The sequence below is a fragment of the Zosterops lateralis genome, assembly GCF_965231275.1.
Source record: "Zosterops lateralis genome assembly, chromosome: 6".
NCBI classification, from domain to species: Eukaryota; Metazoa; Chordata; class Aves; order Passeriformes; family Zosteropidae; genus Zosterops; species Zosterops lateralis.
In genome coordinates, this window is record NC_139761.1 from 29,132,508 (window position 1) to 29,155,331 (window position 22,824).

The 22,824-nt window shown below is 38.7% G+C and overlaps 1 protein-coding gene across 1 annotated transcript; it reads right to left on the reverse strand.

Annotated features, from left to right (window-relative positions):
- Window positions 1–541: 541 nt before the first annotated feature.
- GJD2 (gap junction protein delta 2) lies at window positions 542–2,358 on the reverse strand (the record flags this gene model as incomplete). The annotated part of the gene is made up of 2 exons (XM_083862569.1): window positions 1,939–2,358; window positions 542–1,385 (listed from the first exon to the last, which is right to left on the reverse strand). Exons 1-2 carry the CDS (start codon window positions 2,007–2,009, stop codon window positions 542–544), a joined length of 915 nt encoding a protein of 304 aa, XP_083718695.1. The 5' UTR covers window positions 2,010–2,358.
- Between the last annotated feature and the right edge of the window lie 20,466 nt (window positions 2,359–22,824).

A 22,824-nucleotide genomic window follows, 5' to 3' on the forward strand; every position in this document is an offset into this window, starting at 1 on the left:
ATGAAGTCTGTGATTTAGACAAACAACATAAGACATCTGTGAGATATGTGAACGCAGATATCCTGACTGAGCTGTGGTTAGGTTCCTTACAGTGTGCTTACCCTCCTTTTAAAACATGCTTATGCCTGCACATTGCAACAGTGTCCCCCACCCCGCCCCACCCCACCCCATATAGAGTATCCTTGCAGAGTTTTTGATATGAACATTCTACACATTTACAACAATTAGTCGGACAGTTCAAACTGTAAACATCCTAATGACGACCAAAGATCTGCTTCACTGACAGATAAAACCCAATCATTAGAAAGAAAAGTAGGAATAATAGTAGCTGTGCTGTAAGGCTAGGTCAAGCATGGTTTTATAGCTGTTTTTTCAGTCTTTTATATAGTGCTGCATTTTGCAGCTGGTTCAGTAAGTGCAGATCCAATACCTTAATGGCTTTCTTGGTGGTTTGATAAAATGCTTGCCTAAGCAATGTACCTTTCTCTAATGGTATCTGGGTCTGTTCCACCTGGCACAGTGTTTCAGTTCTGTCACAGCCTCACACATAAGCTGAGTCACTTGACTGAGTCCTGCCGAAGTTAGGCATGCTCATCCTTGGCAGGTCCTTATTTCTGATTTCATATATGGATTTCCTTTTTGCCTGTACTCCTCTCACTGCCATTTTGATCTTTCTCCAGCCCAAGTGGTTCAGTTCTGCCAAATTAAGCACCACACAAATCCCACTGACAGCAAACATGAACACCAAGAATACAGTCTTCTCAGTGGGTCTAGAGACATAGCACTCTACTTCTTTAATGCAAGGGTATCTGTCACATTCGTACATGGAAGGGACATTGAATCCGTACAGAAAATACTGTCCCACTAGGAATCCAATCTCTAGGGCATTTCGAAAGACCACTTGGATGATATAAAATCGAGAAATGCCTTCTTGCCTCCTCATCTTTGACTTTGTAGTTCTGATAGCAGGATTGGGGATTTCCTTCACTTCTAAGCAGTCTGGCTCTGCCTCTTTGGTGGAGTTCTCAGTGTTTTGCAGCACCCCATTGACAATGGTGTTCTTGATTTTCTTACTGTCCTCACGCTTCATGGAATCCTGGTCCCTTTCCAGGGTAAGGAAGACAGTGGAGTACCTCCGTTCCCTTTGTTTAGCGGACTGGTGAACGGAGTACGTTATGAAGCACAGGCTGGGCGTGCACACCATGATGATCTGGAACACCCAGTACCTTATGTGAGAAATGGGGAAAGCCTGGTCATAACAAGCCTGGTTGCAGCCTGGCTGCAGCGTGTTACAGACAAACATCGTTTGCTCGTCATCGTACACCGTCTCCCCTACAATGGCCACAATGAGAATTCTGAAGATCACCACCACGGTCAGCAGGATCCTGCAACAGAGAAGCGCCGTCAGTGCGCGCCGGGAGCTGTCCAGTGCTGACCGGGCCCGGCTGGGCACCGACACCGACACGGGCACCTCCAGCCGGCCCCGGCCCCGACACCGACACGGGCACCGGCACCTCCAGCCGGCCCCGGCACCGGCACCGGCCCCGTTTCGGCGGGAGACAGGCGGGCAGCCGGCACCGCCTCGGCCCGGCCCGGCTCGGTGTGTCACAGAGCGCGGGCGGCGGTCAGCCCGGCCCCCCCCGGCCCTGGGGAAAGGCCATCGGTCACTCGGGCTCTGGGAAAGGCAGGGGACCCCAATGGCAGCGGGGTGTCCCCGGTGCCCCGCGGCTGCTCGGGGACAAGGACGGCGGCGTTTGCGGTGTCCCCGTGCCGCAGACCGGCCCGGCCAGCACACACGGACACACGGACACAGAGACATACACACACACAGACACAGACACACGAGGGCTCCAGGCACCCCCGAAGGAGCCCGGCCGAAGGGCAGCCGGACCCAGCCCGGCCAGGAGGGACCCGCAGCTCTCCCCAGCTCTCCCTTACCTCCCTATCATAGTCGAGTGCTGCTGCACGGCAGCTTCCAGTAGCCTCTCTAGAATAGTCCATTCCCCCATCGCTGTTCATCCGGAGACAAAGACTTTGGCGAGCGCAGGGGATCTCTTCACTTCTGCTTTTTTCCACCCCTCCTATTTTTTTTTATTTTTTTCTCCAGGGGGAGGGCACACAGGCGAGGATGAGCCCGTGTGCAGCGCCCGCAGCCGGCGGGGGAGCGCTGCCCTGCCGGGGATCTCGGGGCCGCCCGGCCCGGCCCGGCCCGCTGGGCTCGGCGTGCGGGAGGGAGGAAGGCTGCCTTTAATGTCTTGCTGCCTCTAATCTGCCTTTAAGTAGTCTCCGCTTGCGTCACTGACAGGTTGGTGGAGAGCGGCCAAAAGCGGCGCTCGGATTTTCTCATTTTTTATTATTCCGGCGAATACAAACAAATAAATGCGATAAAAAGAAATGAAATAAATAAAGGGAGGAGGAGGAGGGAGGGAGGGAGGGCGGAGGAAGAGCTGCCCCGGCAGGCAGGAGGTTCATTGTGCAGCAGAGTGTCTCCTTGCCGGAGCGCCCTGGCCGGGCTGGGCTCCCACTGCCCGCTGTCCGCTGTCCGCTGTCCCTCCCGCCCGCCGGCACAGCCCGGCCCCGGCCCTGCCCTGCCCTGCCCTGCCCTCCCCTCCCTGCCCTGCCCGGCCCCGGCCGTGCCTCCCCTCCCCTCCCCTCCCCTGCCCTGCCCTGCCCTCCCCTCCCTGCCCAGCCCCGGCCGTGCCTTCCCTCCCCTCCCCTGCCCTGCCCTGCCCTGCCCTGCCCTGCCCTGCCCTGCCCTGCCCTGCCCTCCCCTCCCCTCCCTGCCCAGCCCGGCCGTGCCTCCCCTCCCCTCCCCTCCCCTCCCCTCCCCTCCCCTCCCTGCCCAGCCCCGGCCGTGCCTCCCCTCCCCTGCCCGTCCCAGCGCTGCCCCTCCAGCCACGGGCCCCTGGCCAGACGTCCCCAAGGGTTGTTGGGCTTTGCCTCCCTCCTAGAGATCAAAGCAGCGGTGTCATACAGCACTGACCTTACTTGTTAGAACTGCTAAGCCCTGGAAGAGACTCTGCTTAAAAATGCATCTTTATTCTCCCCCGATTAGAGTTGTAGGAATCACTGCAGAGAAAAGAACCTCACATACAGCCCTGTCAGAGAATACTGAGATTGTATTTGTGCTGGAAAAGACACCAAATCTCTACACAAAGCATCTCTAAACAGTACAAGAAAAAATTATCTTGCATAAATCCCTGCATTATAATCAGTCCACATATTTTATTCTTGTAAACAACCATGTTTAAAATAGTTCTTTTTTCATTTTACAGATACCCTTACAGACTGTACCTGATACATCACCAAACATTTCCAAACAAAACATCAGTACCAAATGGAATTGACTTCTCCAGTGAGGCAGTGTAAAATACATTCTTGTCTTCTGTATATTTACAAAATAATCAAGTAAATCTTCACACCTGCTCAAGTAATCTCACTAAAGAACAACCTAAGTAAAAATGTTATCAGACTTATTGTAATATTTCTACCACTGAACTCAGTAAAATCAAATTCTGTCTAAAGGAGAAACTGCACAAGCCATAATAAATAGTGTAGTCCTTTTTTCTTTCTTTTTTTTTTTTTTTGCCTTTTTTTTTCTTTTTTTTTTTTTTGCTTTGCAGCTCATGAACCAACTCCATGGTTTATTAAAGGTGTTAAGTGTTTACTGAATAAGTGGCGCCATGCTTCATCTGTGCAAGAAGGCATCTGAATGTTGTAGACACTCAAGGTTTGTTGTCTTTTTTCATTTGGACTGTGCAGATGGTCTCTGCTTCACGTGATACTGGGTCAGTTGACTGATTGAATTAGGAAAGTATCAAACAAGAGAGGATCAGTGAATACACAGAAATTCTGCACAGAAATTGAGAGATTTTTCTCTCCCAGTCAAGAGTCTTTGGCTTTTGTATATAGATTCTAAAAATTGCTGCTGCAACAACAGCAAAGCTAAAAAGAAGAATATGGAGTTTGGTTTGGTTTAAGAGGACTGTGGTATCTATCTATCTATCTATCTATCTATCTATCTATCTATCTATCTATCTATCTATCTATCTACCATGACAAGTGAGTGTCTCATATAGACTAAAATTGTCTGTTTGCAGGTGGATCTGAAAAAGAAAGAAATCAAAGCATAAGGGAAGCAGTAGAAGGAGAGAGGGCAGGGAATATGCTAAGAAGCTAATGATGATAATCCTATTTAACACACCAAACAGAGGGAAAACCCATGATTGAAGTTACTGAAGAGAGGAGAGAAAATTTTGGTCCATAGACAAATAACAGAATTTCTACAAAGGGAAGTTGTTCCCTAGTACTGGGATAAAAAACCAGTACCTGGTTCATTTATCTGAGCTTTTAAGACCCTTAAATGAAAAGGAATTACATTCTGATCATATCAAACACTGGTCTATTAATTAGCAGTTAGTCAGTGTTTGCTGTGCTCCTGACAGACAAGTCATAAAGACAAGGAGGTGGAATGTAATAAATGAATGCTGCAAACATTTAAACATTGCTATTAAATTGCTTTTGATTTTGATTTAATTATGGTTAAAAGTTAAAATCTTTCAAACCTTCTTTTACAGGAGTTTTGTTTTACAGCATCTCAATCTGGAATACCTGCCATCTTTTTTAGTAGTAACCTCATACACCACCCTGTAACCACATTCACATGCAGAATTATTGGCCTTTCTCTTGAGAAAGTTTACAGAACTTCAGACCTTGGTGAGTTTGGGGAAAAAAAAAAAAAAAAAAAAAAAAAAAAAAGTGAGTCTCTTCCACAAGGCCAACACTCATTTAAAGTAATTTAAAAATTCAAAAGAAGTTACTCTATCTCAAAATTTACATATATGATTTCTGAGGCTTTTAATTTCTGTCCTTCATCTCAGGCCTGACTTGCTGTCAAAATAGAAGTAATAAGAATCAATGTGATGTTCCCTGAATGTTTTACCCAACAGTGAAAATGTACAAAGAATACAATGAACTGCATTTCCATCATCCTTTACATGAGTAACAGCTACCTGTGGATTTATCTGACAAATTATCTAAACCAAAAAGTGCTCAGACTATGTATAGTCATGACTGTAAGTTGTAGACATAAGAAGATTTTCAGCTTCTAAAGGTTCATCTTAGTTTTTACACCATTCCCCTGAATGCTTCAGCCAATAGTAAAGCCAGGATTTGCAGAGCAACAGGCTGCCAAAGATGCTGTGGGTGTATGTTGCACAGTGTATATATTCAGATTAGAAACCCATGCCTACATTTCATTCAAAAGCATTCAGGATTATCTAAACTTTATATCTCCTGGCTTGCAAAGAACTGTTTCCTAATGAAGCAGCAGTAACAGTTTGCAACTGGGCTAAGCTTGTCTTCTTCAGTATTTTTATCTGTTACATAGAAAGGAAACAAAATCAGCTTGCTATTCCACACATGGGCTTTTGGGTGGTAGGGTGTATTTTTGTTCCTCCTGCTTTGCATTCAAAAAGAATAAGCATTCCTGTTCCATCCAAATTCAGTACAAACTGTCATTCCTAACAGGAGCTCAAAGAAGCTTTGTAAAAAGAAAACTGTATGAGTTCAAAGATGCCAGTGTTGTGATATTAATTTCTGATGAAATAATATAGACTAAGTTGATCTTGGATTAGGTCTGAAGAATGAGACTGTATGTGTCCTCAGTTTGAAGCCAAACTGAGGTTAATCTGTCTGTAAGAAGCTGTAGGCCAGATTCTCTCTAAGAAATCCAGCCCTTTTGCCCTGATCTCGTTTTGTAAAGGGTCTGGAGAGCAATCAAATCTCGCAGGATGCACATTCCTCAAGGATGGAGCAGAACAGACTGAGAGCAGAACTGACACATTTGGCTTGTCTGTCAGACCCCTCCAACCTGGACACGGATGATATTATGGGGTCAGGATGAGGTAGCCACATGGCCAGTGCTGTCACACAGTGTGCTGAACAGCATTGTTCCCCTGCTACATTGCTTTTTCTCATTATTCCCCTGCTAATTGCTTTCTCTGCTGAGGTTTACTAATGTAAAAACACAACACAGACCTTAAACGAGCCTTCCACACTTACTGCCTCCTCTTCTGAATTTATTCTGAATTTATTCCAAATATTTTATTTTAAAATAAATTGAATCAATTATTAGTACTATGCCAACAATCTTCATCAATAAAATTTTTTGCAGCTGTTTGCAGTGGATCCATCACCATAGCAAATGAATATACATCATATTTCTATTCTAGAATTGCAAGGCAAATGACTGTATTTAATTGTTATATTAGAAACCACTATTTCCACCCTTTGTAGCAAACTGGAAGCAAAAAAAAAAGTTTTAAATTAAATAAATATTGGCTATTAATAAAGAAAATAATGGGGTTTTCTTTCAGTAGTTTTGTGAAAAAAATATAGCTGTTGCCTCATAGCTGTATAAAATATAATGTGACTGCATTTTCTAACTAGTGTCACAAAACAGATTTTTCAGCATTACTTTCATAAAGCATTAGAACATTCTTTGGAAGACTGGTTTGATAAATATTTCGCTTCTGATACTATTTGATGTAGCCCATGAAATCTAAGTCATTAGCTACTAAACTGAAAATGCCTTTTTAAGACCTCTCATAGCCATCTGCTATGCTCTGCTTTCCTTTGGTGCCATGTGTGTATTAATGAAATGATTACATCAGATTAAATCTTTTATTCATAAAATCATCTAGGTCATCTCCTTCTACCTACACTTTCTCATTAAAATGAGCATTTGTGTGTACATTCCCCACTGTATGAGTACAAGTCTAAATGCAGTTAGCTGCTGTGTGTAGATCTTAACAAGAAATCCCTCTCCATGCCTTTTTCTCAAATGAATTCCCTCAAAAGATAACTCTAGTATATCACAGCAGAGAAAGTGTATTTTTTTTCTGCAGCTTTAAAAGTAATGACTTCCCAAAAGGTAAAAGATTTGGATGTGCTAATGACTTCAGTCCTTCACAAGAGAAAGCAACGTTACAAGAACACTCATTTTGCTCAATAAATGGGTAGCACACTCTTCCCATCCAGTCAACGGTGTTTGTGTCAAAGCTGGTGATGGCAGGGTGGGCTCTTGTGCTCCTTGTGAGCATAGAATGGAGCCTGCATTTATTTGCTTCATGCTTGACAGTAGCAGTGTCAAGTGCACAGAATTCAGGGTTTCGTGTAATGTACAAACAGGCAAAACACTCTGTTAACCTAATAATCAAATTAAGACTTTATTATGCATCAGAGGTCCATACCTACAAATGAAGATTGCTATAAATGGAAAGCTATTCAGGAAAACAATGAATGTAAGCGGCGAAGAAAGAATAAATCAATGAATATTCATGAACTTTGAAAGTGAGGGTTCATAAGTCATGTTGAAGTTCCATAACTATTTTTGCAAGGGAGTAGGGGGGCTGTCATAAGAAATATTCACAATGGGGCAGATACTAAGTAAATATTCCACAATCTTATGAGCTAAGAGAATTTAAAATATCAAAATATAACTGCTTTAACTAGAAAACAAATTTTAAGTATCATACTTTCCTAGTTAGAGAATATTTTATTTCCTGACAGAAAAAAATCACCCAGGTTTTATGGGACTCTTGTAAGCTGTCCGCAGGGACCTTTCTATGCACAAATTAACAGCTCAAATCAATTTCCTAGGAAATAATTTGAACCTTGTACTGAATTACAGTTGCATTTACTTCTGGCATATTTACAGCTCCTAATGCAGCAGCATTTGCAGTCCTTGCAAACTCAGATTTATTTGCAGATAGGATGCAGCCAGGGGAAGGGAAATATCATTGAAATAAATACTTATGACTTGACAGCCTCTGCAAAGAAATACGAAAGTAAAATATTCTAGTGACCAGATCATCTGCTGCCATTCTGTTGAGTTTCCTTTCTGACTCCCACCAATCTCAAAAAAGCACTCACATTGTGCTAAAGCAAATAAACTTCCATTAATGTAATTCCATGGATTATGATGGCTTAAGTGTAAATTTGTGAGCCAGTCTTGCGTGGGTTTCCATTTCAGTTTTCTTTAAGTTTTCATAAATGCTAATGAAAGAGCCTTTCAGAAATACCTTGGACAGAAAAAATATGAATGATTCCTCTATAAATAGATTTAGTACACTTTTTAAGGATGCAGAAAATATCTACATACTAATATAATAATCAATTCAATATGGGAGTGGAAATTTTTCACCATTGAACAAATGATTTTATTCCTAGAATCTATTCTTTCAAAGATATGTATTAAAATAAATGTACCCCAATAAAACTGATTAGGGCATTGTGGTAAAATACCAGCCAATTATATGACCAGATGCCAGAGCCAATGCAGAATATTGCTAGACTCAGTTTGGCAAACCTTATTTTTCTCTTTTCAATCAAAAAGACTTAAATTTTTTCATCAGAAGAAACATAATTTAATTTAACAGTAATAATACCTTTAAAAATTTATATTATAACATAATATCTCCATCCTGTGGTAGTAAATTTTCATTGTACTAATAGCAATTCCAAATGGCTTTAGATGAGGAAGAATTTTAAAACCTTAAAGATATTTATACCAGAACATCTTAAAATTTCCTATGGCAGAATATGCATTTTTGGATCATTATTGAATGCTTCAGAATATCCAGAAAAACAAAAAATAAGAAATAGTAATAAGTAAAGAATCCTCTATACCGGAACTCCTGGCAGCATTTTGGTGCTTTTCCTATTCCATACAAAAAAAAAGGAAAATAAATTATGAGAAAACATGTTTCAGTATTTCAGCATGAATGCATTACATCAAGCACTTTTTTCAGACCTACTGCTTATCTCTGCCCTGTCTACATTTGTCTTCAACCAAATGCTGAATCTCTGTGCTCCCAGCTGCTTCCAGTTTGATGATGTGATTTACTGAAGAGTTCTTTTCCTTTGTTTTGATTGTTACACCACCATATGTCTTCAGTATTCCTGGTGCCCCTCACTCTTGTCGTCTCCCTCCCCATCTCACCAGTCACAGAAGGGAATTCACATTACATTAAAGCTTCCCTTCTGAAGCCAGGCTGAAACAATCCCTTGAAATAACTAGGGCAGTCAAGTGATTGACTTGAAAGTAAACTATGTCAGTGAATGGGAGTAAAAAAGCAGGAGCTCAGTAAGAATTGCAGAGGGTTTTTAATCCTTCTGTCATTCAAAGATTCTACAGTTGTAATAAGAATTTCTGAAATGTATTTTATATTAATTCTATTCCAGATATATAAGGTATAAGTATGTATTCATGGGTGCAGATATATGTATTTATGCATGTGTGTTCTGGCTGGGGGGTCCTATCTGGCAAGACAGAAACTATTGAGGGGCAAGGTGCATCAAGACAGGTTGCAGAGCTGAAAGCCATCCAGCTGGATTTGCACATCACTGAACAAGAGAAATGGCCAGTGCTCCACCTCTGTACTGGGGTATGGATGGCAGCAAATGCTCTGTAGGGGCGGCTGGAGAGATGGAAAAAGACCAATTGTCAGCACAGAGGGAAACCTTCACGGCCACTGAATTGTGGCAAGACATCACTGCCTGGGTAGAGAAGTTGGCTGTAAAAGTACATCATGAGATGCACATGTGCCCAAGAGTTGTGCTATGGAAGAACACCACAATGGACAAGTGGATTGTGCTGCCAAGAGTAAAATGTCTCAGGTGGATCTGGACTGACAACATGAGAGGAAATTATTTCTGGCTTGCTGGGCCCATGACACCTCAGGTCATTGGGGAAGAGATGAAACATCCAGATGGGCTTATGGACTGAGGGGTGGACTTAACCAGGGACAGTATCACCCAGTGTGGGGGATAATGGTAAAAATAAAAATATGGGGAGGCCTGGCAGATTGACTACATTACCCTTCCCCAAACCTGCCAAGGCAAGTGCTATGTGCTGACTACAGCAGAAGCAACAATAGTTGGATAATTGGAGACCTACCCTGTGCCACATGCTACTGCCCAAAGCACCATCCTGGCCCTTGAAAAGCAAGTCTTGTGTAGATATGGCACTCCCAAAAGAATTGAGCTGGACAATTGGACTCATTTTCAAAATAACCTCATAGACACCTGGGCCAGAGGATACTGTATTGATTGGGTGTATCATATTCTCTACCAGGCACCAGCCTCTGAGAAAATTGAACGGTATGATGGAGTGTTAAAAAAACCACACCGAAAATAGTGGATGGTGGGACTTTCAAACATTGAGATTTACATTTTAGTGAAAATCAGTTAACACCGGATAAGTTAACACCAGATTAGTTAACACTACAGGCTCCACCTCTCGAGCTGGCCCTGCTCAGTCAGAACCTGCTTACCACAGAAGGGGATAAAGACTTTATCCCCCCAGAGTGTGTATGAGGAATGTGTTCGGGAAGACAGTCTGGATTAAGCAAAGGCAAAACCACCCATAGGAATTCACTAGGAATCCTCTTCTATGAGATCACTGAAGTGAGTTAAATTGGTTCTGTAGTGAAATTGTATTTAAATTCCACAAGATTTTAGACTGTCCCAGGTAAGATCCCAGGTAAAAGCTACTGATTTTTTGCTTTCAGTGACATTAGTATATATGGACCAAGAATATATAGTAATGGATTTGAGAAAATAATCTGACATATTTTGTGGAGTTCATTACATTTTTTAAAATTATTTTCAAATTAATGCAAGTTTATTAATGTTCAGTAGTATCAGTTTTTTAGTCTATAATCTTTAATCTGATATATAGAGCTACACACTTTTACTGGAAATTACCAATTTATAGACCCAGAATGCTTTCCCAGACTCATCCCAATCATGCACATCTGAAATTTCACAGGTGGTGATTTAAACTGGCATTTTTGTGAGTTCCACAACTGTTACTAACAAACAGCATCTGCTCAGTGCTGTGCAACATGCTTTGTTTTCATAACACCATTTGTTAATCTTTCCTAAAGAAAAAGATTTCCAGGATGAGTATTTAATTATTTTTTGTAATGTTTCCATTTCAAAATGGAGCAAAATCAAATTCAGAATATCAATTTCTTTTATCCCAGAGGAAATTGAATGCTTACCTATAGATTTTGCAAAAATTTTCATGTTCTGAAACATTCAATTCATAACTATATTTTTCAGAATCTATTAGAGATGGTGTACTTTCAATTATAATGAAGGAATCTGACACAACAAAAGAAAAAGATCAATTCAATCATTCATAAAACATTGTAGGACAGCTGCAAATGTGTGTGATTTATTTCTGTGCTTTTAAGAAAAAGACAAATCAGCATTATGTGTAATGTTGCTATAGATTGGAAATTGGAGTTTATTTTTCTAGATGACAGTGAAACCCACATAATTTCTTGCATAGGTTAGAGTTGCTCAAGGGCTGCACTGATTTATGTACATCCTATGCAAATCTGTCCTGGTTTGAATCAAGTATTTACTTGGCATTTTAGATTTAGAAATTCTGCTCTGCAGTGTTTGCAACATCTTTCACACTTTCCTGCAAGAACATGAGGATTGTTTTCCCTCTGATAAACTTAACCAAGCTATCCTTGATTTATAGAAAAAAAAAAAAAAAAAGGAAAAAGAAAATTTGTCATGGTACCTGGCTCCATGATTTCATTAATCTAAAGCCGTGTCTGTTTTATGAGTGGGAAACAGCATGGAGAAACATATTTTCCATTATTCTCTCCACACCTTTACAACTTTCCCGGGAGCTGGGCCCTGGGATGGGCAGGCTGGCTCACCCTACCAGCCCACCAAGCACCTCTTTCAGTCATCCTTGGATATGTTTCCCTCTTGTGCTTGCCCAGCTCTACACCTTGCTGATCCTCACTGAGGATCCAGGGAAGCTGGAGGGCTGCATTGCACACCCTACATTTCACACCTCTTGTGTGGCTGAATACCTAAAGCAGAGCCTGAACCAGAAAGTCTTCAAAATATCTGTCAGTTGAACTTCAAAGGATGCAATAGAGTGTGAATGTCATATATTTACATGCAAATGGATAAATATTTTATAGCAGAAACATTTTTAAGAGCAATTGATTCTTTCTAGTTTCTAAGATGTACTGCCAATACTAAATCAGGTTTCACCTATGTTTTTGGGGGTTTTTTTCAGGTTTTGAAGCATCTCTTATATTTGTATGTGTCTGTATGTCTGTATCTGCCAGAACACAATAAAAGAAATAAAAGAACTATATTTTCTTCAATAACCCTGTACAGAATATCTTTGTTTCACACACAAATTCCTCATGACAGAGTCACTCAGACTGTATCCAAGCCCGTAAGGAGATCATACTTCCTAGCCTGTCACAGTAACTCTCCCTTTCCCCATCCTGATTTACTGCACAGAGGCAGGATGAGATACATTCTTCTTGGTAGAAACGTCTAAGAATGAATCTGTGAAGGACTTGTTGCATCCCAGAGACTCGTCCTTGCCTAAAAAGAAAAAAGGAGTTACAGTGAATCAAAAAGCCAGAAGGGCTAGGGCTCCCAAGTTTTTGATTTAATTAAGATTTTTCAAAGCTTCAAATAGATGAAAATGACACACATTTTTTCAGATGGGAGTTTCAGGATGTCGTGGTGAGACATAGCTCCCCAGTGTTTTCTCAAAACAGACCCTCTCCTGGTCTTAAGAAATAGCAATCTGTTGATTTCCAGCCCTGGTTTCATATATATAGGATATATAAATATATAAATATATCCATCCTACAGTTTTAGTGCACAAAACTCAGGCAAGGCAATTCAAGCATTTTCTGATAAATGCTTAAAGGCTCATGTGTTTAAAATCTATTTCAATCAGTAAGACAACAAAAAACATGGATAAATTATTGATCTTCTTTGTTTCATTAGAGATTTTTGACGCACTTCATCACTTTAACTATTTCCCTGGTGTGAAGGATCAGCCTTGGGACACAAAATGTATTACAAAGGGAAAAGGTTCACAGGAATGCTAGTACAATGGGGAAGAGAAAAAAAATGACAGCCAGTCCCACAGGGCTTTAATAAATATTTGTGAAGCATATTTAGTTTAATTACACCAACTAGTTATCAAAGTCCAAAGTCATGCTACCTGAAATGTCAGTGCAAACTGTACCTTGGGCTTGATGGCACAATGCACAGCAAAAATAAACGTGTGAAATCCAAATATGACTGCTGCAAAAACAAACAAGGTGTGAGAGAAAACATGAGCTCAAAGATAGAGCAATTAATCCAAAGAACACCAACTCGACAGGAAGATGAGTCATACACACAGTGTAGGCACAGCTTCTGTTGAATGGAAAATACAACTTAACATCGCATGTTTCACTCTGAAACACAATGAGGCCAGTAAAACTAAATTGGGTGGCAAGCCTCCTACCTGCACCTTCATTGTAGAAACATTCTCAAACAGGGAGAAAGGTCTGAGTTTGCCCTTCTTACGATCAGTCCTTCTCAAAAACGTCATTTTCTTCAGTTTTTAAGATTGGGGGGATGGGGATGGGAGGAAGTATAATGTAAAGACATTGATTTTGGCATCATAAATAAGATGATACGCTTTCTTTTCACTGGTTGGTCAGAGAAATATATCAAGTATATATAGAAAAAGAATTAAATTAAAGGTATTTATTTGTTCTTTTCTCAGCAGCAGGCAATGAAGTCTTTCCAAAACTAGGAAGTGCCAACATTCTTGCTTCACAGGGCATGATGATTGTCACAGAGACTTATCTCAGCTGCCTCTGAAACAAATCAAGCATGCTGCTACAATGGCTGTAATTAACTTGTTAAAATATTTTTATTTTTAATTAATTTGAAAAAAAATTAATTAAGTGAATGTGTAGACAAGAAAACCAAATCACAATACACACAGAAAAGGTAAAGTTAAAGAAGCACATAATCCAAATTCCAAGTGGTCTTCTGTGACTGAGTATTATTGCCTTCTTGCTTAAGAGAACACAAAAGTGTTTCTTATATATGATATTTATTATGAAAATCATTTCCTCAGAAGTCAGAAAGTCAAAATAACATATTCAGAGGTATGCATCAGGTTGCACTAGAATCTGGACTGAAAAACACCGTGTGAAATATCCGCACAAAAGTGCCCTTTCACATAAACAAAGGGTATATCCACTTGATTCTTTTTAATCACTATGTTTAGTGGTTGATTAGAAGCATGCACTGGAGATTTACAGCACGGGGGGAGAAAAAAAAAACTGTTCTGGAAAATAGCCATACTCTCATCTACTTTAGACAGCCCTACTAGAATCATCAGCTTCAAAACAAGGGCTGTGTTTAGATTTATCTGACCTGAGATTTTGGCCCTTTTTTCTTTTCTTTTTTTTTTTTTTTATGGACCTAAGAATATTGTGCAGCCTTTTTGTTCTGTGTTTAAGTTATATCCGAAGTTCTAGTCTTCCAAAGAAATACTCTCTGAAGCAAAATGCATTAGACTCTTAAAGAGATTTTTCAAGAGGTCAAATTACCTGTGTAGATTTTAAATCATTATAGAAATGGCTTAAGTTGGATACAGTACCCTCTTTACCTAGCCAATTTCCTTCCACTGCTTTCACCAGGCAAACTGTGGTTTTGGAAAGAATTTGCAGGATAATAGCAAATGAATGTGAAGAGCTCACGTCATGAACTAACAGCAGGAGTGACTTGTGACACACAGGTCTTGTTGATAGCCCAGACTTTCATTATATACTCTTCAGTGCCATCTGCTGTAACCAGATACATTCAAAAACTTAAGAGATAATCAATTATCCAGTCTCAATACCTACATGGCAGGGAAATTATCTAACTCTAGGCTTAGATCTGTCCTACAAGGCTAGAGTCCCATTAAGGAATCAAGCACACATTATTGCCAAAGATGAAGAACTGAAGAACTTGGTCATGACTATGGCCACATTCTTTCAACTTTTTGCCTTAATTTCTTAAGCTGTAGCAAAGTACCCTTTGCACAATTTACACACATGAGAATTGTTGCTTTAGCACCACAACACCTCCTTCAACCAAGCAGGGACAGAACTGCATCTGCTGGTGTGAGTTGAGAGCAGCTGTCCATTTCATGTCCACCCTGTGAACTTGGGAAAGAGAAGTCAAGAAACAGTATCTTCCAAGGTACAAACTGGGTTTCGGTGCCTAGACTTCATAAACCTAAACTTGTAAGACAGTGGATAAGCCTTTATCTCCTCGGTCACTAACCATTAAAGCTGCTTTATTAGATGAAGAAAATACAGCTCCATTAAACACTATATTATCTTAATGTCTTTTCTGCAGTTATTGCGAAGAAAATAATGACTTTTGTGTGTTTCTTAGAGCAAGTGTGGAGTGTGATTGATTATATCAATTCTGTCCTTCAGGATTCAGACAGAGCTCTAAAGCTCAGAGTCCTAGAGAACAACTTTCTGCAGAAAAGTTTTTTTTTTTTTTTTCCAACAGGAATTCCACAGTTGTTCTTCCCAAGCTACATAATGTATTTTCCAACGGAACCTTTCATAAAATTCATGTACTGCCATGTGCATTTTGTCTGTGTGAATGATATGCCATAGCATCATAGAATCATAAAGGTTGGAAATGACCTCCAAGATCATCAAATCCAACCTTTGCCCAAATATCACCACTAAACTATAACACAAAGTGTTACTCCATGATCTATTTTTTGTTAGCTTTAGGACACTTAAACTTTCATAAGGACTCTGTTGCTCTGGAGGCTACAGACAGATACACTGAAAAATTCCTATGCATGAAACCTTTTAGTCTAAAGAGACAAGATAAAGGAAAAGAAAAGTAAAAAAGCCCTTTTTTTGGGGGGTTTTTTTTTCATGCTGAGAAATTTCAGCTAGTAGCACCTGCAATGCATTTCCAGAATGAATAGTGCTGTAGGTTGAGGAAAGAACCACCAGTAGTTTGTTGGGTTTTGCACAGCAGTATTTATCTGTTCTGTGGTATTTGTGGCATTTTCTATACTTAGATTGGCAAATGCCACAAATTCCACGACAAATTTAAACACTGTGAGTGATAAATGTCAAGCTTTTAATAGCACCCACTGTCCCTCTGTCACCACATGACCCTATTAGGAGATTGCACAATCACTATCTCTGTATAATTTCTTATACAAGAAATAGCCTTACAGCATTTTCAATAGAAAGATATTTGCTTTGTATAAGCAATAGAACTCTCTGCATATCTCCTGCAAAAAGAAGAGCCTGTAGGATACCTATTATTCCTGATGATTTCATGTGCTTTTTATTTACAAAAATAAGGTCAGAATGTAGTTTCCTATTTCTGTTAAGTGCCAAAACAATGGATAGAATTCATGATCTTAGTTGAAATGAAACAGCAGAAAAAGTTTTATGACAACAGATGACAATATGTTTCATCAGAAGGAAAAGTCTACAAAACTATTGCTGTAGCCATTAAAATGCAGAATACAACACCAGACATCGCAAAAGTTTTCTCTGGACATTTTTTACATTCAGCAGTATATGATGTATTGAGGTTACATCTGAAAATCTTATATCTGTGGAACTTTTTGACTGTAGATTCTAAGAATGAAAGAGTATTTCACATTGTCACTAAGAACACTTAAGTTCTGATCTCAGAATTCCAAAGTTCTGAGGTTTTCCTCTAAGCACAGAAATAAATCAGGAATTAACTTCTGTCTTAGGGACAAGGCTAGAGAATATTCATAGTTCTGTCTTAGTTTTGTCTTACTAAAATACCTCTGTGATGTTTCTGACCAGAAGTATTTTCCTTTCTAACCACAACTATGCTAATTCTCCAGAGAGGAGTACTCATTTGCTGTGTGGTACAGACGTGGCCTCTGAAACTTGTACCAAGTCAGGGATGCACTTCCATTGTAAAATTAAAGAGAAGGCTTAGGGAAAATATTTGTATGCATATATATGCACAAATATGTATAAATATATTTCTGTGTGCATGTATGTGTGTATATATATATGTTATTACAGAAAAAATTTGGAGGATCCAGAAATAAGTGTAAAAGAGAAAATATCACCATCTATAGCATAATAACTCATTTTCCTATGCACAGTGAAGATATCAATTCCATGCAACTCTCTTTCAAATTCCATTTAATTTAACTGCCAAAGTGTATGGGCAAAAGATCAGAAGCTGCTGCATTACTGCAGTTTGTCTGGTTGCCATACAGAGCTGAGCTGCACAAGAGAGCTCAAATTCAATTAAAAATAAATCTGAAATGATTTCCATGCCATTAAAACTAGTAAGGCCTAAGATAATTTTTATAAATTATTGTATTACATATTAAAGCTTCTGTTTTTTACAATATCTACTGTTACAAGTTTAAGGTATATCTGGGCATTTTGTAGTAACTGAAAATGGATTGGGACATTTAATAAGTTATACATTAAATAGCTACTACATATTCATCCCTGAATACACATTTTGCTTTTTAAATATGGATCAAAAAAAAATCATTAAGCACTTGTAAGAATAAAACCAGAGATTGTATTTTTCACATTTCTGCATATCCAAACAGGCTGCCTGCTATGAGTCCAGTGCTTTAACAGTGAGGGGAACAGTATGGTAATGAACATGAATTCATAACCAATGCTGACTTACAAACTCAACTGGTTAATGACATTAGTTTCAATAATCAGGTACTCAAATTGTGAAACTATAACATTAGAAAATGAAGTCAGAAGTTTAGCACAAGAAAAATGTCTGCTGATTAACCTGTAAGAGAAGAATGGGAAGGAGATGATTCCTTTTAATCTTTTACCCAAAGTAAAGTTACAGATACAGAATGGCCTTGATTTATCTGGAAAACAACATTTTCTTGTAGGTGGTGTTCCTTGACAAGGAAGGATCACTCAGTTAAGGTGCTAAATCCAAGACATAATTCATGCTAAAGAAGTAAAGTGGTTTTCTCCTTATGGCTTGTTCATTGGTTTGTCTTTAAAATCTCCTGAGATTCCTATTTCTGCAAGAACTCTTCTCCCCTTTGACTTATCAGACAATCAGAGCACTATAAACATACATATACACACAGACCCAAAGTAGACAATTTTCTTGTTTAAGGTTAATGATTCTTATTCTCTTTATGTTTGGAGTTCGGTTTGGTTTTTATAATATAAAATAGTGACTGTTTTTGAAGATAGAAGTCTGTGTCTTGAAAACAGTTCATATAATCAAAGTTTTTTTAAAAAGATTTAATGTGAAATTTAGTGTCAGAACTCATTTATTACATAAACATGAGGATATGGCTTGTATTCCCTAAATGTTATTTCTTTCCTTGATAGCAGATACTGTGAAATCACTGTGCTTCTGGATGTTGTGGAAGATCTCCCCACAACGACTGGCCCAGCAACATGTGCCTCCTCAGATCCTTTCCTTCCCAAAAGGAAATCAGCTACACTTTTCATCTGTTTGCTGTCTCAGCTGAGGCAGCCACAACCAGCCACAGAGAGCTGTGGGATGGCAATACCTGTGTGCCAGGAGATGCTGCACTGCTGCATTTCCACACTCTCTAGAAGAACTGGAGTTGGAGGCCCTCTCTGACATTCAGCAGCTCCTTAATTTTCCTTTGAGCACCACTTTTTTGCAAACGCATGTCCAGAAGCCGCAGTGTAACTCCTAAGGCATTTGGGATCCTTAGGAAACAAAGCTCATGTAGTCCTCATCATCACTGACAATGACAATGTCGATGATAATGTTAATCACCCTTTCTGGTGATCTGAGGGGCTTAGAGACTCAGAACTAATCTTTAAGCTCTTTCTACCTTCATCTTGTTTGGTACCTTCCCAGACTTATTATATCATTTACATGTTATACAAATCTATGTCAATAAAGCTTTAATCTATGTCTCATCTACTTTTTTTCTCTGCATCAATATATATCTCCTGGTTAAAAAATATTTCTAGAATACAAGTTATCTCCACTACAAGAGCATTCTACCCTGTGTTTGGTAGACAACATATATAGTATTTTGTGAATTCTACCTTTATAATGAAACATAAAATTGCTACCAGATATATTAATTTGTGCTAATGCCTACTATATTAATTTCATACAATATTATTCACAAGGGGCAGCTTAATCATAAATTAAATCCGTCCTTTAAATATATAACAGCATTATAACATTTTTCCAGTAATTAACATTTCTGATGGCTTACTTTTTTTTTGTTTCAGCAATTGTAGCTATCCCCGGGATAAAAAACAAAGGTAATTGGTAGTGTATTAGCTGCCTGAATTGCTTCTTTCTGAAATATAATGAGTGAGATTTACAAATCACTCAATTTTATAATATTTTATTCTCTTTCTTATGTCTTGATAATGAAAGAGGCTTCTGTCCCAGATTGCTTCAGGGTAGGGCAGGATTCAGCTGCTATAGGAAGCAAGCATCAATCTCTGCCCAGGCCTCATATACAGTTATCCAACCAGCAGGGTTTTATCCTTTTTTTTTTTTTTTTTTTTTATAATTTAGCGTTAGTATTGTAGATTAATCTGACTGTCACATATATTTAGAGTGACTTAATGATTTCTAAGTATAAAACCCTCTCATTCTATATTAAAAACAATATCACTCTACAGAATTCAATTATTCAAGCCAAAAATTTTCCTATTAGTGCTTTCCCTCAGGCTGACTTTCTTAAAGCTTTAGCTAAAACAGCCTGTTAAGAGAAGATTAGTACAAAGTAGACAACTCTATCAAATTTATGACTTTCTACCAGTTTTTTAAGGAAACTTTAAGCACAAACGAGTTCTGAAACATCTTCTTATTTCCTGTGGAAAAAAAAAAATCCATCTTTTTAAGCAGAATCACAATGTTTTCATATCCTTTGCACATACTTAATATAGATACTAAAAGCATTGTGTTTTGATCATAATTCTCAATACTCCTCAAATGCCCGCAAGCTTGTCAGTCTACAAGGAAAGTTTTCTGTAGGATCTGAGGGTATGCCAAGAGTGGTAATACCTCAATGCCCTTTGGTCAAAAGCATAAATGCTGGGCAGTGTTTGTTCTGGCTGCCACAACAGGCAATAAGATTTTGTCTCAGCTCTTACTGATGTATGTCAGTATTTCTTAATACTATTTAGCCCTTCTTACTGAATAAAGCTGCTTTATGTAGCTTAAAAATCACGTCAGACTGACTTCCACAGAATTCCTTCCACTCCTTTTTACTTACAAACAATAAGGAGCTGTAAGTCAAACAAGCAGACACTCTTCAGTGTGACAGACAGACTTTTTGCCACATATTCACACTGCTTTTCAAAATGCGTGTGTTGAATCTATAATTTGGCTAAACATTAATTCTTGTTCTTCCACCAAAAGAGCATCTCATCAAAAGCAGTGAAGGTTAGCTGTGTTCCTTTAGTCTTCAAATTACTGTCAGTGTCTTCATGCATTAGCTGAGGTGTTTCAGAGGTGAAGATTGTTGACCACAACAGGGTTTGGGTACAGATATTTTTTTAATCTACCGTTTTCAAGGAAATATCCAAAATAGTCTGCATATAGCTAGTTTCTGCATCCCGTTCCACCATCCTCATTTTGCATGCAAAATGTGTAACACATTAAGTCTTGTAAAATGTAAACAGAAGGCAAAGTTTAATAGTAGCCTCTCTTATCAGTATTTTGAATCCTAGATTATGTGACTTAATATTCAAACTCCTCTCAATCAAATTAGATCTAGTTTTGCTTCCAGAGGTAGTTATAAATAATAAAATAATATAAATAAATTACTAATTTTCACTGCATTGAGTGGGAATACATTTTCAAAGGCCAAATTTGGGACTATTGCACTAAAAATTAATGCATCTGGAAAAATGCTGTAAAAAGAGGAAAATGGTAAGGCATTGATACTTTTTTTAGTCTAGTCCTACCTATATACAAGCACATTACTATTTTGTACCATCCTTGCTGCTCACATCCATTTCCACAAACTGTGAATTACAAACCCTGAAATACCTGTGGAAGGAATTTTTCCATCATTCCTGTAATCAGTGGCTTCCTTCAATTCCCTGCTCATGCCCACAGGCTCAGTGGTGAATCCCTGACCAGAACTGAGTGTGGTGCCAACTGTTTCCTGCCATTCCTGACCCGTCAGTCGGAGCCAGTCAAGGCAGGCAGACACTAGGGCTGACTTAGCATGCCCTTCACATGCCTGCTTAACATTTTAAGCTCCAATTAGGTGCAATTTATGTTCAGTGTTACCCTATTAATTCACACTAATACCTGACATAACCTTTCTGCCCAGCCAAATCTTTCAAATTAGCAAGCAAGTCAAGCAAAAAAAGTTCAGTGGTTCTAAGCAACTATATACAAAAGTCATTGGCAAACATCTGTGTGAGTCAAACATCTGGAAGAGTTCCCATGTTTTCAAGACATGCAGAATTTCTCAGAATTTCCCCATGGTGTGAACTTCAGAAAAATTACCATCTATGGGAACCTTCTTGAGAACAGTGGAGGCTGTTGACTTTGCCTTAACAGGTTCACAGGTTAATAAAATTGTATTTTATTATGAAAAGGCCCATTTGCAGCAATATTTCAGTAATACTGTGTGCAGTATTAGAATGAGTATTTCACATTTATGTTTAAATTTTCATACTGTTGAAATTTTATTATTATGTGTGCCTAAAGTATTTAATGTCCAAATTGTAAAATGTTTAACATGTCGTATATATGTTTAATTTTTTTTATATTCGACAATTCCATCCAACTTCTCTGCCCAACCTCAAAAATATCTAGAAATATTTTAATATTTCAATTGCAAGGGGATGGTAGGAAATTACAGTAGACCCCCAGTAAATCGTCTTCTAATGATAAGTAAGTTGAGGACAAGCATAAACTATATCTTCATACTTTTGAAAGAGTAAAATTGGTTCTATATAATTACAGACCACATCTAATTACTGTTTTTAATACCTTTTAGAAAATAAAAGCAAAGAGGAACAGAAAGTTTCCAACAAATGTGCAAACTATTTTTTTCTGATTAGTATTGGATTATAAAATTAGCATAGTGTCTTATCTTTTCAAGCAGCTCTGATGAAACTCAGCTAACTAACTACATACAGTCTGATACATGCTTTAACTGATTTCCTAAATCAAACTTAGGCGTATTCTGGTCTGTACATAGTTCAAACTATGACACTGACTGGTTCTATTACTTTTATGAAAACGTCCCAGATCATTCTGTACTTCCCTTTTTAGTTACTACTTTTTGAAGAAAAAAAAAATCAAAGGGCCCAGTTATAAGAAGTCTTGGTGAGGAACGCAAATGCCCATGGAAAGTGTGCAGTTTATGACTGTAGTATCTAGGTCAAATAGCAAGAAAGGATAGCAAAGATTAAGGATTAAAAATTGCCTAAGACATACAAATGATGATGTGAAAATAATTGTGATTGTAACAACTGTAGGTTTATACAGCAAAAGTTTGATTCTTGTGCATTACTAGAATAAAGACTTCACTTATCTCTGGCTTTGAAGAGATAGGAGAAGATGAGTAAGCTGCCAGTTTCAATTAATGTTTTGTCATAAATATTTATAGCCCACGGAAAACAATTGCATGACTCTTTAGAATTGAGCTAATTATTTATAAATCACATTCTAAATGTATTAACATAATTCTTTTACAGAAGCTTTGGCTTTTAATAAATGAATATTAAAATATCTGGGTTACAATAAATGGGATAGAAAAATCTTTCTAAACTGAGTGAGTGAGCATGAGAGGTCTCCTTTCACTTGTTCCACTTGCTGGGTCTACCCTAAGGCTTTTTCTTTATAAGCCTTGAAATATATTGCTTCTTTTGTACCGAGTTTCAAACTTAAAACTATAAAGCGTAAATCCTTCTAACAGAAAACCAT